The sequence below is a fragment of the Idiotropiscis lumnitzeri genome, chromosome 12, assembly GCF_059441095.1.
Source record: "Idiotropiscis lumnitzeri isolate Australia: NSW breed Sydney's pygmy pipehorse chromosome 12, RoL_Ilum_1.0, whole genome shotgun sequence".
In the NCBI taxonomy this organism is placed as follows: Eukaryota; Metazoa; Chordata; class Actinopteri; order Syngnathiformes; family Syngnathidae; genus Idiotropiscis; species Idiotropiscis lumnitzeri.
This window is the reverse complement of record NC_142402.1, coordinates 10,623,635-10,638,284: the sequence shown is the minus strand read 5'-3', so window position 1 is coordinate 10,638,284 and position 14,650 is coordinate 10,623,635. Positions and strand designations below refer to the sequence as shown.

At 38.7% G+C, this 14,650-nt stretch overlaps 1 protein-coding gene across 7 annotated transcripts in view; it reads left to right on the top strand.

Moving 5' to 3' along the window:
- Nucleotides 1–14,650, top strand: part of LOC148325875 (RNA-binding Raly-like protein) — a 46,942-nt gene that overhangs the window by 26,088 nt on the left and 6,204 nt on the right. For all 7 annotated transcript variants that reach the window (XM_088311817.1, XM_088311814.1, XM_088311815.1 and 4 more), the window contains one exon: nucleotides 12,388–12,463. In XM_088311817.1, the coding sequence (XP_088167943.1) occupies nucleotides 12,388–12,463 (76 nt within the window). The remainder of the gene's footprint in view (nucleotides 1–12,387; nucleotides 12,464–14,650) is intronic.

Below are 14,650 nucleotides of genomic sequence, written 5' to 3'. Positions count from 1 at the left end.
TTCCGCTGCAGGTGTGACTGGGTCACCCCTCTCAAGATGAACTTGTGCACCTCATGTTTAAAACATGAAGTTCACTTGGCTGCATTGGAGGTGTGCTATCGAGGGCTTGACGAGGTCACGTCCAAATCATGCTGAGATACAATTATGTATATTGTGCGTTAAGGTTATTCACTTCCGACTGGCTAATGTCCAATCAGTTGGCTTGTGACTGATGAATCATGCATTTATGGAGACTTGATTGTGTTTTAGTATAATGTCTGCCAAGATACAGTACATTACTCCTTCTGACTAGATGAGCGCCATATTGTTGTGTTATAGTCCCCCAGTGCCTCTTTGTGGAGGAATCACCCCACTGCAGTTTCTCGCTGATAATTTTCTTTCACATTTATTTTTACAGTATTATTTGGATGACGCTTAAATGATTGTGTTTTTATAACATTTAAAACGTCACAAATTTGAATAGTTTGTTTATTTATCGTTTGTTTTATAAAGTTTTACTTTTTGGGGGTTAGGTATATCAACACTGCGAGCGGAAAAATAAGTGAATCTAAATTACTGGAGTGTTTTTTTCTCTGAAAATCATATTTATATATTATTATACTTTATTTTATATTTTATTTGCTTTATCTTATTGAAGTAATTCATTTTTAACTTAAATCTGTTGTTTTATGTTTCTTTTTTCTCTTTTTTTTCATTTTATTTTGGTTGTCATTTTATGTATATCTCAATTACCCACTCTTAATTGTGCCTAGGTGAGATTGTGAGTGTGAATGATTATTGTCTATTTGTGCCCTGTGATTGGCTGGCAACCAGTTCGGGGTGTACCCTTCCTACTCGCCGAAGATGGATGGATATTGTTTCCATTTTGCTTTTTATTATAGCTCATCTCTGCATGCTTTTTTTATACTGAACAGAAGATCAAAATGTATTTTTGAAATGTGTGTACGTGTATTTGTATATGTACAAATACAATCGTTTTTTTTTTTTGGTATCAGCCTCTTGCGTTCATGGATTTTCCACCTTTGTGGACACTAGATGGTGCTAGTGTTAAACATAACACTGGGAGATTTTATTTTATTTTTTTTGTGGGGTGTGGAAGGGGATTGATGGGCTCCAGCTCCAAATCCCATGATGGTAATGAGATGCATGAATAATATTATACACTTCCAAGGTGGCTTCCTCTGTGGTCATGAAGGCAGCAACAGCTGTCGTACTGTTTAAATCTGATCAGTCTGCACGCTTTGAATTCAATTGGAATAGACAACAAAAATGTGTGACAATTACATTTAGAAGATGAAGAAAGCACATATTTTAACTCAGGGAGGTCAGCCTGTTTTCTTGTCCCATCCGGCTTCAAGGGCAGCAACAGGATGCATGAATTTTACAAGGGAAATCTTCAAACTGACTCATTATTTTGTTTCATTAGTACAAATCCCCAAAAGGTGGCCTTCCCTCCAATACAGGGTGGGTTCCCCACTTGTTTTCTGAGTTTGGTCATGTAACAGTTGCAAGCATTGTGACGTCTATTTGGGGTAGGATAAACGTGAATCCACTTTTTCTTTGTTTTTGACTTTTTAGCCTTGCTTGCATTTGTTGATGAATCAGATTTGAAGGTTTCATTGAGTGATGAGCCGCTCGCCACATATTGTGCACAGCGGCTTGGTCACCTGGTGTGATAAATCCATATTAGGTCTTCTGGTATTGTCTGTGCGCCTTTTTCCCCATTGCAAAGAAACTTTCAATAAAATGGCATTTTGCTGGCTTTTTGGTTTAATATTAGAGAGGCATGGTAACCCAGTGGTTACCCCGTCCGCCTCTCAGTCCAGTGCGGCAGGGTTCGATTCTTCCTATGTGGCTTTGACATATGTGTGCGTGGGTTTGCTGCAGGTACTCCAGTTTCCTCCCGCATTCCAAGAACATGCATGGCAGGTTGATTGGACACCCTGAAATGTCCCTAGATGTGATTGTGAGCGCAGGCGGTTGTTCGTCTTTGTGTGCTCTGCCACCTACTGCCCCAAGACAGCGGGAATTATCTCCAGCATGTCCGCGGCCCTCGTGAGGAGAAGCGGCTCAGATAATGGATGGAAGGAAATATTTTTTTTGTATTGAACAATGCTATGGGCTGACTAAATGAACCCCCTTTCAAATTGACAGGGTTTCTTGGCCCTTAAATGTCACTGCGGTAAGAATATGGTCACAAAATTTCTTCTAGGACAGCGATCAATTGGATTGATTAGATTATGAGAGGTTATTGTGTTCCAGCCCAACCAACACCCCTCGACCCAAAAAAGAAAAACTATAGCAAAAATAAAATAAAATTCAAGATCACTATATAGAACCGGGGCGGCACGGTGGCCGACTGGTTAGCACGATGGCCTCACGGTGAGAGACAGCGTCAGTTGTCGGTTCAATCCCGGCTCCGGCCATCCTGTGTGTAGTTTACATGTTCTCCCCGTACCTGCGTAGGTTTTCTCCGGGTACTCCGGTTTCCTCTCACATTCCAAAAACATGTATTGCAGGTTGATTGGACACTCTAAATTGCCCCTAGGTATGAGTGTGAGCACGGATGGTTGTTTGTCTCTGTGTGCCCTGCAATTGGCTGGCAACCAGTTCAGGTTGTCCACCTGTTCTGCTCAGACTCAAACTGACCCACTGTCTTGTAATCCAGAGATGTTGAAGGTATGTATTGAAGCACTACTTTTGAATTTACCACACACATTTTACTATTAACTTTAAACATTGGTCAATCTGACCCGCCATATGAGGGTTACACAACGGATCTTTGAACACAAGCAGACAGACAATATAGCAATATTCCTTCGGTTGTTTTTTATCCTCCATGAAGAATGACTAACTAAACTGCAGCATACGGATCATAAGTGAATTCTTCACATTATGGCCTGTATATTGATTTGTTTTCATGAGCATATTTTACTTTCCTTTTTTATTCATGAAAACAGTTGCCTTTTAAAATGAAAGTATTTTAATATTAAATAAAATATTTTAAAAAATCAAAAAATCATTGTAAACCCAACTCCTATAGAAATGAATAAATGTATCCGTTCCTGAAGCAAATTGTAATTTAAAATACAGAAATAGTACGATTAACCTCACACAAATGTGGCATTATTGATGCGCAAAAAAAACAAACAAACAAAAAACAAAACAGAATCACATCCGCGCCGAAAACAAAAAACAGGCGAGCAGGACTCACACCTGGCAGTTTACTGAGGGGGTATTTCCGGGCAAGCCCCCACCCCGCATTCATTCACCCCCCCGGGATGTTTTGACAAATGGTACGGTCTGAAGCGGCTATGCTGGCAGTCTGGGGCTGGAAGCACTCACACACAGGCTGTCTGTTTTTGGGGAGTAGGAGAGGGAGGAAGAAGAGGTAAAGTCTAGCGTCTTTTCCCGTTTTTTCTGTCCGTTCCTGACATGTACAAAGGCAGGCGCCGCCGCATTCAAAGATGTGAGTATATTTACTTTACAAGAAGATTGTTACAATGTTGTATGGGGACGGGTTCGCTGTAGTCTCAAAAGTTGATTTGATCTGATAGTTTTTCCTCTAACAGTTTCAATGTCTTTTGCATTGAAACACACGAACATTGAACACACTATATCGGATTCATGAGTTTTTATGCCGACTGAAGCATTTAAATGCTCAATAAATGTTCACGTCATTATATCCCAAGAAGGGGAACATGGGATATATATTCAAAAAGGTTTTTTTCTACTGTTTTTCTTTGGCTCTCGTTTGATTTTTTTTTTTTTTGTAACAGTCCTTGAGATCAAAAATTGATAATTGATCGTCTGTGAGTTTAATGTGCCATTGGAACCTGATTACATGAACGTTTAAGGTACATTTAGAGAAGAAAAATGATACATTTTAGTTTAGTTTTGTTTGTTTTTAATACATTAATTATGTTTAATGATTATTTTTACTAACAAAAACATGTGTAGATACCCTTTAATAGACACAATTACTCAAATTAGTCACTGTACATCCGTGTGTTACTATTTATATTGTATTTATTTAGAATTTTTGATTAATTTCAATATTTCTTTTTTAAATATTTACCTTGTAAAATAATAATAATAAATTATCGAGTCAAGCGTCAAGCGATGGCCATCACAAAACCTTGATTCTCATTTGTCACACAATTTTAAGTAAATTAAATAACTTATTGATGGAATTAAAATAAAACTAAATTGCTCACTCTTTCTGATTGGAGATGTTGCAAATGTAAGTATATATATATATATATATATATATATAGTTATGATTGTAATTGTAAACTGTTGTCTAAATTGTATCTATGATAATTAATTGTCTTGTCTTCACTGCTGATCTAGATGGTCAGTTTATACCCCTCAAAATATCATTATACCCCTTAATTTTAATCAATTCAGATTTCTTTTTGTCATCTTACTGACTTGGGCGCAGGTTTTATGCAGCTTTGAAGCATACATCAGTGGTTACTCGTGAGTGGAAAAATGATGTGCGGATAGAGTGTTGTGTACTTGCCTTTTGATTGCTCAGTAAGGAGTGGGCTTGCGTAAGACAGCTCTCAGGTGGTATTTGCAACAACTGCAACAATTATGAATATGTAATAATGTCTGTCTCGGGAAGCTACATAGGAACATTTGGTATTCATGGTGAAATTGATAACAAAATAATAACACTAACTCACTTGCACTAGCCGCAAACTAATTTAATTGTTATACAGTTTGGATAAGTACCTTCTAAAATTACTGGAAAAAGTATTCCTTTAGATTACCCAAACACTCAGAATACAATATCAGAACATCACAAGGTCCAGGCTAATTTAGGCTACAGCATACTTCACCGGAATTAAGTGCAGCAAGCGCTAATGTTAGCTATTAACTCCAGCCACAAACTACCTGGATTGTAAACTTTAGATATTGAATAAATTATCAGAAGAATATTAATAGTTCCTTTAAAGTAAGACCAAACCTAGAAATCAAACTTTATGAGTCTTCTGGAAATCTCGACCTGGCGAGCATACCTCACCACTTGTCACAAATTATTCCAAAAAATGCATAGGTGTACACTTTGGATACAACCAAAAATTTGTGGGGAAAAAAATGTATTTAAAGTAGGATGAAGAACTTATAATTCAAACCGTAACCATGCCTGATGTCACGTGAGACGTTGACAGATTTAAATATATATATATATATATATATATATATATATATATATATATATATGTATATATGTATGGATGTGTGTGTGCCCGTATTTACTGACTAAAAGGGCTTTGAATTTGATCAAAGTGGCCTTCAAAAAAGTTATTTAAAGTTGTAAGATGTTCTTGCTTTAGGCTTCATTTTCATCTTCAAAACAGATGACAAATGAATAAACTCTGCATCTGAGAGTTGTATACTGAGAGTTTGTTTTGCCTCTTTTGCTTGATTAAAAGGCCATAGAAGAATGAGTTATCATGAAAATGTTGTCTCGTCAGCTTTTATCCAAATGGAACACTAAAACCTGTAGCGTTGCACTGTGCTCATGATGTATTAATCCCTTCAAATTCCCATACTTGGGCCTATCTCGTAAAAAATAATCACATTAGGAGCTCAGGATGAAATTTACGGGCTGCCAAAGTGGCCATTTTCCTCATGAGGGCTTGAGAGCAAAGTACAGAGAATTCATTATGAAAGGACGAGGTATGGATTAATCCACACGTCCATTCCGAATTTAGTGAACATTACGAAATACAAGCTGTCCTCTACCTTGGCATCCTCGCACCGCACTTCTTAGGTGTCTTTAATGCAATAATCAGATGACACAAATGTAGCCCGATTTTGAACCGACATGTCGCAGCCAAATGTTGTGTCTCGTAGCCGATTGAGTTGCCTTGACCTAGTGTGACATACTCAACAATTGGTCATCTGGCATCTGGGATGCTTCAAGGACCATGACGATGGCATGTCAGTGGAGCTACAATATGGAACAAAGATGTTCTCTTATTTTTTTATTTATTTTTTTTGTCTTTTCACATGCACATAATGCCTTCGCTGACATGACTTTGCCAGCTGTTTGTCGGATCTGCGGCAATGGACTTAATCTTGACAGAAACATGCGACGATTGGGCATGGTCTGGTCGGTGACTTGTAATGTGATGTCTCACCCAGTCCAAGACACGGAACAGTATTAAAAATATAAAGATGATGATGGGGGTTTGAAGCACGCTGTTGTCCGATTTATGAATAAAACACGATAGCATCCAGATACATATCAGCGGAGCGCAGAATCTGCCTGCACTTCGATCATATCCACCAAAATCACGTTACACCACCTGCGCCACAACTTAGACCTGCATTTAGCTGATCTGGGGTCTAGTCTACTTTCTATCACCAAATTTTAATTTACCCCGGGGGTGCATAAAAAGAAAATGTCCTTGGGCTACCAGAACTCTAAGCATGGCCGAATGCCAAACAAAAATCTAACTAGACTTGAAAATGAAGATGAAACAGTTTTTACGCACATGCTATTAAAATGCAGCCCATAGAGAGCAAATTTCCCAATGATAAACAAGTAACTTAAACTCGTAAATAGTTGGTGGTTAAAGACTGAAGTATAGAGTGAGCAGAAATGAAAAATTAACAACCAATTGTGGTTGAGGATAATGACTGGCCAACTAAAAGTACGCGAGGTACTCGACCAACCAGAGGTTTCGCTGCTTATGACATATAGACTGACTATTAGTGATTGAGAGATGTAATCGGCCAACCATCAGTGTTGCAATTTATGACATGACATGTACACTGACCAATGATGAAAATGTGATGTACGTTACCTTTAATGGCATCTTTAGCTAAACATGTGAGATGCAGCTAGTTTGTTGGTTCCATTTTGAATATGTTCTCAATCTTGTAGCCTGAATCACTGAAAGAGTCCGCTTTGTCATGCCGTCCTTCCAAGAGGAAACACACTCTCGGTTGCAATAAAAACGCGGAAGCGTTGTCGTTGCGTGTGCCCTTGAGACAAGATGGGGGATTATTGAAGTCTGGCCTGTCAGATTTACAGGGCACAGAGAACACGGCATAGATTGAAATCTCGGGAACACTGTGGCGATGCTTCTTACAAATGCATTTGTATTGGCGCAGATGCTCTGCATGATTTCATCAAATGTTTCATCAAATGCACCACGCTCAACCGCTCGGAAAAACGCCCCTCACAGACGACACTGACTTTGTTCTGACTTTGCCTGCCGAAAGATTATCTTTGGGGATTAACATCATGTAGTCTCTCTCTCATGTGGTGTCATACATCACTGCCCTGTGAACGCGTTGTCAAGAACAATCAACGGCGCTCATCCAAAGCAATCTGATACAGGAGCTACAGAAAAATATCGAATAGTATATACAGTGGTGCCTTGAGGTACCAGTGACCTAACTTAAGAGGTTTTCAAGATACAAGCCATTGTAGTTTTTTTCCTGCTTTTGTGGAGCAAACCTCCCACTGTTGAGGATGCTCTCTTGAGTTTCCAGTTCCACGGACCCCAGCTGCCATCATAATTGGCTTGCCAGACGATTGGTTGACAAAACTTTTATCCTGAGAGATTTCTTTCAGTTTTGCCATGGCCTGGACTCTATCTATGTGATGAAGATTGGAATTGGAGATGGTGAAAATAGCACCATCGTTGAACTTTTGCAATCTTTTGACTCACTGCGAACAGGGAGGAGGACCAGTGCTGTGTCTTGTCATCTACTGTCCTGCCCAATACGATAATGATTTTTAAAATTAAGTTTCTGATCTCGCTGAAATTATGTCAAATTCACCTGTGCTGCACTGAGAAACTGTTGTTGAAGGACTGGTCCAACACCTACATTATGCCACGGGTCACCAACCGTTTTGAAACTGAAAGTTACTTCTTGGGCAGTATGGAGGGTACACCTTGGACTAATTGCCAGCCAATGACAAACAACCATCAGCCATGCATGTTTTTGGAATGTGGAAGTTTACTAAAAAACAACCAAAAAAACCCAACTGTCATTGTTTTTTTTTTTTTATGCATGTGTGACATAGTATGTAAGTTCTCGATGTTAATTGGCTGTCATTGACGATGACGGACAGAGCCTGCCTGAAATAACGACAGAAGGATGACTGAGGGACTGACCTGCCGACCCAATCCATTCAGAGATTTATAGACCAGTAACCGAATTTTAAAATCTTTTCTTCATCTGACTGTTCTGGTCAGAACCCGTCGTTGCAGCATTTTTAATGAGCGGCAGCTTGATGCTCAGTACTAAAATATTGTTTGCATTGTAATCCAAGTTTGTTTCATAGAATAATTGTAACGAACACAAGTTACTCATAAATGCAACTCAGATATAAATGGCACTATTTATTTATTTTAAAACAGCAAGACAAAGGGATGTAGACCATCTCACTGTTGAACTATTTATAATACAGCCCCTCAGGCTACTCTGGTGGTCCTCGGGGGCTACCAGGAGCTCACGGGCATTGGTGATTCCCTGCATTAGGCCTTGTTCTCCTATGGTCTCTCTATTTCTGAGATGAAAATCTTTGACAAGAATGTGACTTCTGATCATATGCTGTACTCTTTGAAGTGGGTTTCTCCTTTGATGCAGTTAAAACAGCTGCTCCTACATGGAGCCGTAGGATATTTAACCCTCTCACTGCAGGTTGGTTCTCATCAGCCTTTGATCAGATCTTTGTCCCCTCTGCTTGCACTCCTCCTGCCGATCCATACTGGACTCTGTGGCTTTGTGAAAAACTGCAGCCCAAAACAAAACCTGAGCTCTGGTTTATTGAGAGGACTTGCACTGCTTGATAAGAATTCGGTTAAGATGAATGCAGTTGTAAGAAGGAAAAGCTGCAGGTTTCTTGTGAACTTCTAAAAGACTGTTGGTGCCACGAGCAGTGCACAGTCACAGAACCAAAAGAATGAACACTTGTTGGACCGTATTTGGTCAAGTTGTCACAACCCTCTACAGCTTCAGCAGGGAAGCCCAGGCTTCCTTCTCCACAGCCACGTCTTCTAGCTCTTCCAGAGGGATCCCTTCATGCATACAATACCAAAATCATGCACGTGACGTGACCGTATTATTTTTATCCACTTAGGGTCACCATCCTCACACTCTACAGTACTGTAGTATCTGTGCCTGTCTGTGACTGAATGTGTGTGACTATTGAGGGATGCTGGACTGAGTGGATATGATTGTACAGTGGATTGGCTGTTAAATGGCTAACCCGTTAGCCACTCTGTGGTGGGTAACGTGGTGTCATTTGTGGCAAGCGGTAGCTTGTGTGTGATTATGTGCTTGTTTATTTTGTTACCTTTTGGTCAATAAAGTGATTGAAAGTGCAACACCGGCTGTGGACTTGACCACGGATTGAGTACAATTTGTTCTAACTAGCGATTGTTGGCTATATTAAATTGCTGAAGCTAACGAAGCTTACTTTACTATTGATGTAACTTGAGTCATCCTGTTGTACTTCTTTTGTTAGGCGTGACATTGTCCCAGACTCTTTCCTCCTGACGTGCAGTTATTGTTCTTTAGTATCAGTCCAAAAGCAAACAGCGAAATCCTGTAAACATAAAATCCTGTAATATAGTGAATAATATGCAGTATAAATGAGATTTTAAAAATCTGTCATGGGTTGAAGCTTTTAAATGTGACTCCATTATATAGCGAGGGCTAATTGTTTTCATGCGACTCGTACAGCGAGTTTGTGTGTTCTTGTACTGTGCTGTGCCTGTAATGCCTTGAACATGATGAAACTCTCAAACCTGGACTTCTGGGGCTGCTATAGCTTGGCAACACCGCCCTCCATCCGCTCTGCCTCCTCAACTTTTAACGTACTCTCACGGCAACAAGTACACACTTTTGCGCCATTTTTACCCGCATAATGAGTGTAATTAATCAGTGAGGCCGTCACGAAGTGTTTCATTTTGCAGCGCTTTTACGACGTGAGCGGGGTGGGGACCACAGGAGAGTGCTGTTTATTACGGGAGCTATCCTTCATGTCTTCCTGCGGCCTAATTACAAGGATGCAGCTGTCCCTGTGCACCTGAGAGCCACTGATGCATCCAACTTCTCCTCTCCCTCTCTTCTACCTCCTTCTGCTTTAGGCCATCAGAGAGATGTTGGGAAGAGTCCTTGATAAAAGGAAAACATGGTTACCAAACAGCAAGATGTTGCAAATGAGAGAGATGACTTTTTGGAAACTTGTTGCTAGGCAGACTTCATAGCTTGCTTTCGAGACAGCAGGGAATTTGGGATAAACAAGGTGCAAGCTCAAAGCAAGTTCCAAGCAAACAAAAATACAATTGTGGGTGCAACCCGCAATTTCAAAGCGGACGGACTTAACATTGTGGAGCGACCATACGCCACAGTCTATTGCAGGCGTGGGCAAACTATGGCCCGGGGGCCACATGCAGCCCATTAAACGTTTTAATCCGGCCCGCCGAACTTGAAAAAAATTTAATTAATAAACCTTGTTAATGTTTTATTTTCTAAATACTGTGCTTTTTCAAAGACATATATATATTGTTATTATGCATTTGTTTACTTTCATTTAAAATTAAACATTTTTTTTCTCCGATGAGGTGAGGTTACCAAAACACTCCATCCATCTGCTCCCGGTCCAGCCCCTCTGTCAATTTTTAGACCCCATTGTGGCCCGCCAATCAAAAAGTTTTTTTTTTTTTTTTTTGTATTTTTCTCCCGGTTAATGTGAATGTTAAACAAAACGGAGTAGGCGTGAGACGTAAGCTGCTCATTTCTTCATTCTCTTTTAAGTCACCCACTGAAAGTGAGTGGTTGAAGTGAGCCTAAGTAGAGATGGCCACATAAATTTTGGGGCTGGTTGGTACTGTTATTTTGACATTATTAGCGGCGTATTTAAAATGATTTTGAATGGGCAAATTGTAAACGGTCCCTCCTGTGACTCCACGAAGACCAGTTGGCATGGCCATATCCTTTCTTTTTAGGGGACGGTTTTCAAATCGTTATTAGTCACTGATTTCTTCAAAACAAAAATAGAAAATAAATAAGTGCATAAATAAATAATAAAATAAATTAGAAAATGCTGGCTAATGTCATTTTCTTGAATAAAGGATACATAAATTGAGCTTGTTATTGAAAAATGATGAGCCCTTTAAACGTTTTTGCTGTGCATGCTCCAGTTAGAGTGCGGTGGAAGCGGTCTTCTGGGTAAACAACACCCTCCCGCTTGATTACAGAGCCTGTCAATATTTTATCAGTACAACTTTTTCGCAGGTGTCGGCGGCGATGACTCATCCGTCAGACTCACATCCTGGCTTGTCACGTCAGGCTGTCTGCCATTTGTTTGCGTCGTCATGTGCGACCTTGAACAGTACACACTCGAGGCTGATTGAGCAAAAGCCAGGACATTTTTGGAGCGTGTCGAAGGAGCTGTCAATCATAACAATGAGACGGGCGTTGTGTGTGGATTCATCTGCTAATGCATCTGCGTTACTCATTTGTAGGCATGAAACGCTTTACCAGCAAACCGTGACAAAATTTAAAATGATTGGTTAATATTTCCGCTTCAAATTACGATTTATCATTAATACCGTCTAAGTGTCGTAATCGGCTTTTCAAGCTTCTCCCATCTTGTACGTGTTGTCACAGTAAACAAACAATTTAAGAAACAAACTATGGAAGATGATGAAAGAAGAAAAAAGAAAGGGAAACACACTGCTTTTCAAAAGCCATCTTTAGTTGATATAAAAAAACTGAGACCAAGATAAATCATTTTTAAACCTTTACCACCTCCAACATGACCTATAACATAAAATTAAATATTTTCAAGAGGCACAGTAAAGATAAATGTGTGCACACCTTCTTATACCTGAGGAGGTGGCTGTGTTCACCGTTGAAGTAGAACATTCAAATTCATATTACTTGGGAGTCGACACACACACCTGCCAAAATTTAAAGTGCATCTGATTCACAGAAAATACTTTTTAGCTGTTCTTACGGGGTTTTACTGACATTTTTTCGTTTATTTCCAGGAGAAGCCTGAAGGATTTGTGCTAACACTGACTGCTATATGGAACTGTTCAGAATTCCTCCCACCTTGACTCATCTCCATCTTTGCACATAATCAAACCGCATCCCTGTATATTTATTTTATCTTATTTTGTTGTTCTTTTGTTTTTATTTTCACAAGAATTCTTGAATATCTTTTCAATGCTGTTGTTAAAACTGATAACCATCATCAGTTTGCTTATGGTAATCATGATCTAAAATGTTCACACAGCTTCACCGTGGCTCATTGACATGTGTTTATGGCCAAAGTGGGACTGACGGTGTTGAAAGATTGTTTGCATGGCTAATCTTCCAATATGTGCTCTGTCTTCCCAGATATCAACATGGCAGGGGAGCCCAAACCATACCGGCCAAAAATGGCCACCAAGAGGCCGCTGTCGTCCCTCTACAGGTTGGACCCTGACTTTCATGGATGATTTGTTTAATGATTACTACTTTCTGAACTAATTTGATTTTAAAATGTAAGCAGAAGATATGAGCACAAAATGTACTAATAACGGTAATGAGAATACGTTATTTAAAATGTAAACATTTAAGTACGCCACTAAACACTTGTTAAGGAAATCACAACGAATAAATGTTAATTAAATATAATGACATGTCATGCTGACAAAATAAAAGTGATAATGAATATTTTTTTAATTAGTTCAAAGGAAGATTGTGTTGTTATCGTGTTGTTTTTAATCTAACTTTTGTGTTTATTTACATTTGTCCGCATGTTAATAGATGGTTTATGGTAAAAACTGGTCTGAAACAACAGATACAAGATACATCACCTTTCTGTATTTTTTTGTACTTTTTACATTTTTGTCAAATATTTTTGGATGTATTTTTTTTATTTGTACATTTTCAGTTAATATTTTTTTTAACAGTTTTGCATTTTTAGTGAAAACTTTTGTGTATTTCTAATCTGAAATTTTCTAGCTTTTTTATAATTTTGTCTATTTTTGTATTTTTTTCCTGAATGGTTTGAAAACCAATTCTAATCATTTTAAAATATTAAAAATGAAAAGCTATGGGCCACTAGATCTATAATCGACAACATAATCATAATAAAATTACAATGAACTTATAAGGAACACGTTTATGCATTAATATGACTTAAGTAGAACAATAATAATCAATATATTGTTCCATTTGATTAGTCATTTGTTGGTTCTTGTAATATATTCTTAAAAACTCGTTATTTGTATCTATAATTTAATCTATTGATACATATTTTAGCGGTGGAAAAAGAAATAATGAGCATTTATTTTTTTTATTTTTTTTTTTTAGTCTTTATTCACTTAGGCGTCAATTTTACGTACCAATTTTCAAACTGTCAATTAAACAATATTCAGTGGAACCTCGATCTAATGGTCCCTGAATTAAATGGACAGAAAATATTGTCCAGTCGACTCAAAACACCTCCCCTAATGTCTTATACAATTGAGTTCATTTTATTGTCATATTCATCTAAAAATGCAATGTTCATTGCAATGAATCAAAGATGCTATGCCCCGCCATTTTCTCAACCCTATGACTTCACAAATGAATAGCCACAATGCAAATGACCCTAAACATGCTTTGTACCAACACACATGCACATAAATACATAGTATATCTAGCTAAAATGATTTGGCGTCGGATGGCTGGATTCCTGTAAAATATTAAGAATTTTGCTTCTCCTACAGTCCAGAGTTAGATCCAGAATTGGCTGCAATTCACAACAGCATCGTTTACTTGTGCCATCAACAAACAGACCGTTCCTGTCATAGATATACAGACAAAGTAGAGAAAGGCAAAAAAGAAAAAAGAAAAAAACACACACAGACACATTGCGACTCTGTTGGCAGGAGCGACCTTCCTATCAAAAGCAATGTATGGAGCCACATGACGGCCATGTTAGCAAGGGTGAGAGTTCCTTTTAATGCAGTGGAAAGCATTGACATTAGATTCGTATCTGCCGTAAGCACACAGTTAACTCAAAAGGAGCATGTCGTATCGACCTATTCATACGCATGGTTGTTGTTTTTACTGCCACCAGTAGTGTGCACTCTTTCAGCCATGCCATTTTTGGTACCATATGTTTTTTTTTTTTTTTTTTTTTAAGGCCTTACCTATTTCTAATTGGAATGGAGGTGAAAAAAGGAAGCACTAAAATTGAGCGCATCCAGATGGACACCATTATCCTCCCTGTAAGCAAGCTTTACAACTTTCCAAAACAGTTTCAAGCTTTTATTTATTTATTTTTGTAATAAATGTGTCTGCACTGGCAATTTTAGGCTATGAAAAAAGTCCAAAAGAACAATTTTGGGTGTACATTTGATGCCACAAAAAAGTAATTTATTGTAACGGGCTCTAATGGCCAAGCCGTTTCCCCAATTAGTCTGTTAAATTGATGTTCCACTGTATTTTGCGCCCTCGAAGAACTACCCCCCTTCTGAAGTCTTGCTTACACAGGGTATTTTTTTTGTAAACCCAGACTGCTTATCTTAGCCTCCAGCGAGCAGGCTAGTCCAGACAATTTGCTATCATTAAATGACCTGTCAATCAAAAGGGGTTCTGGTCATGCAGGAGGAATCCTTCATTAATCGGC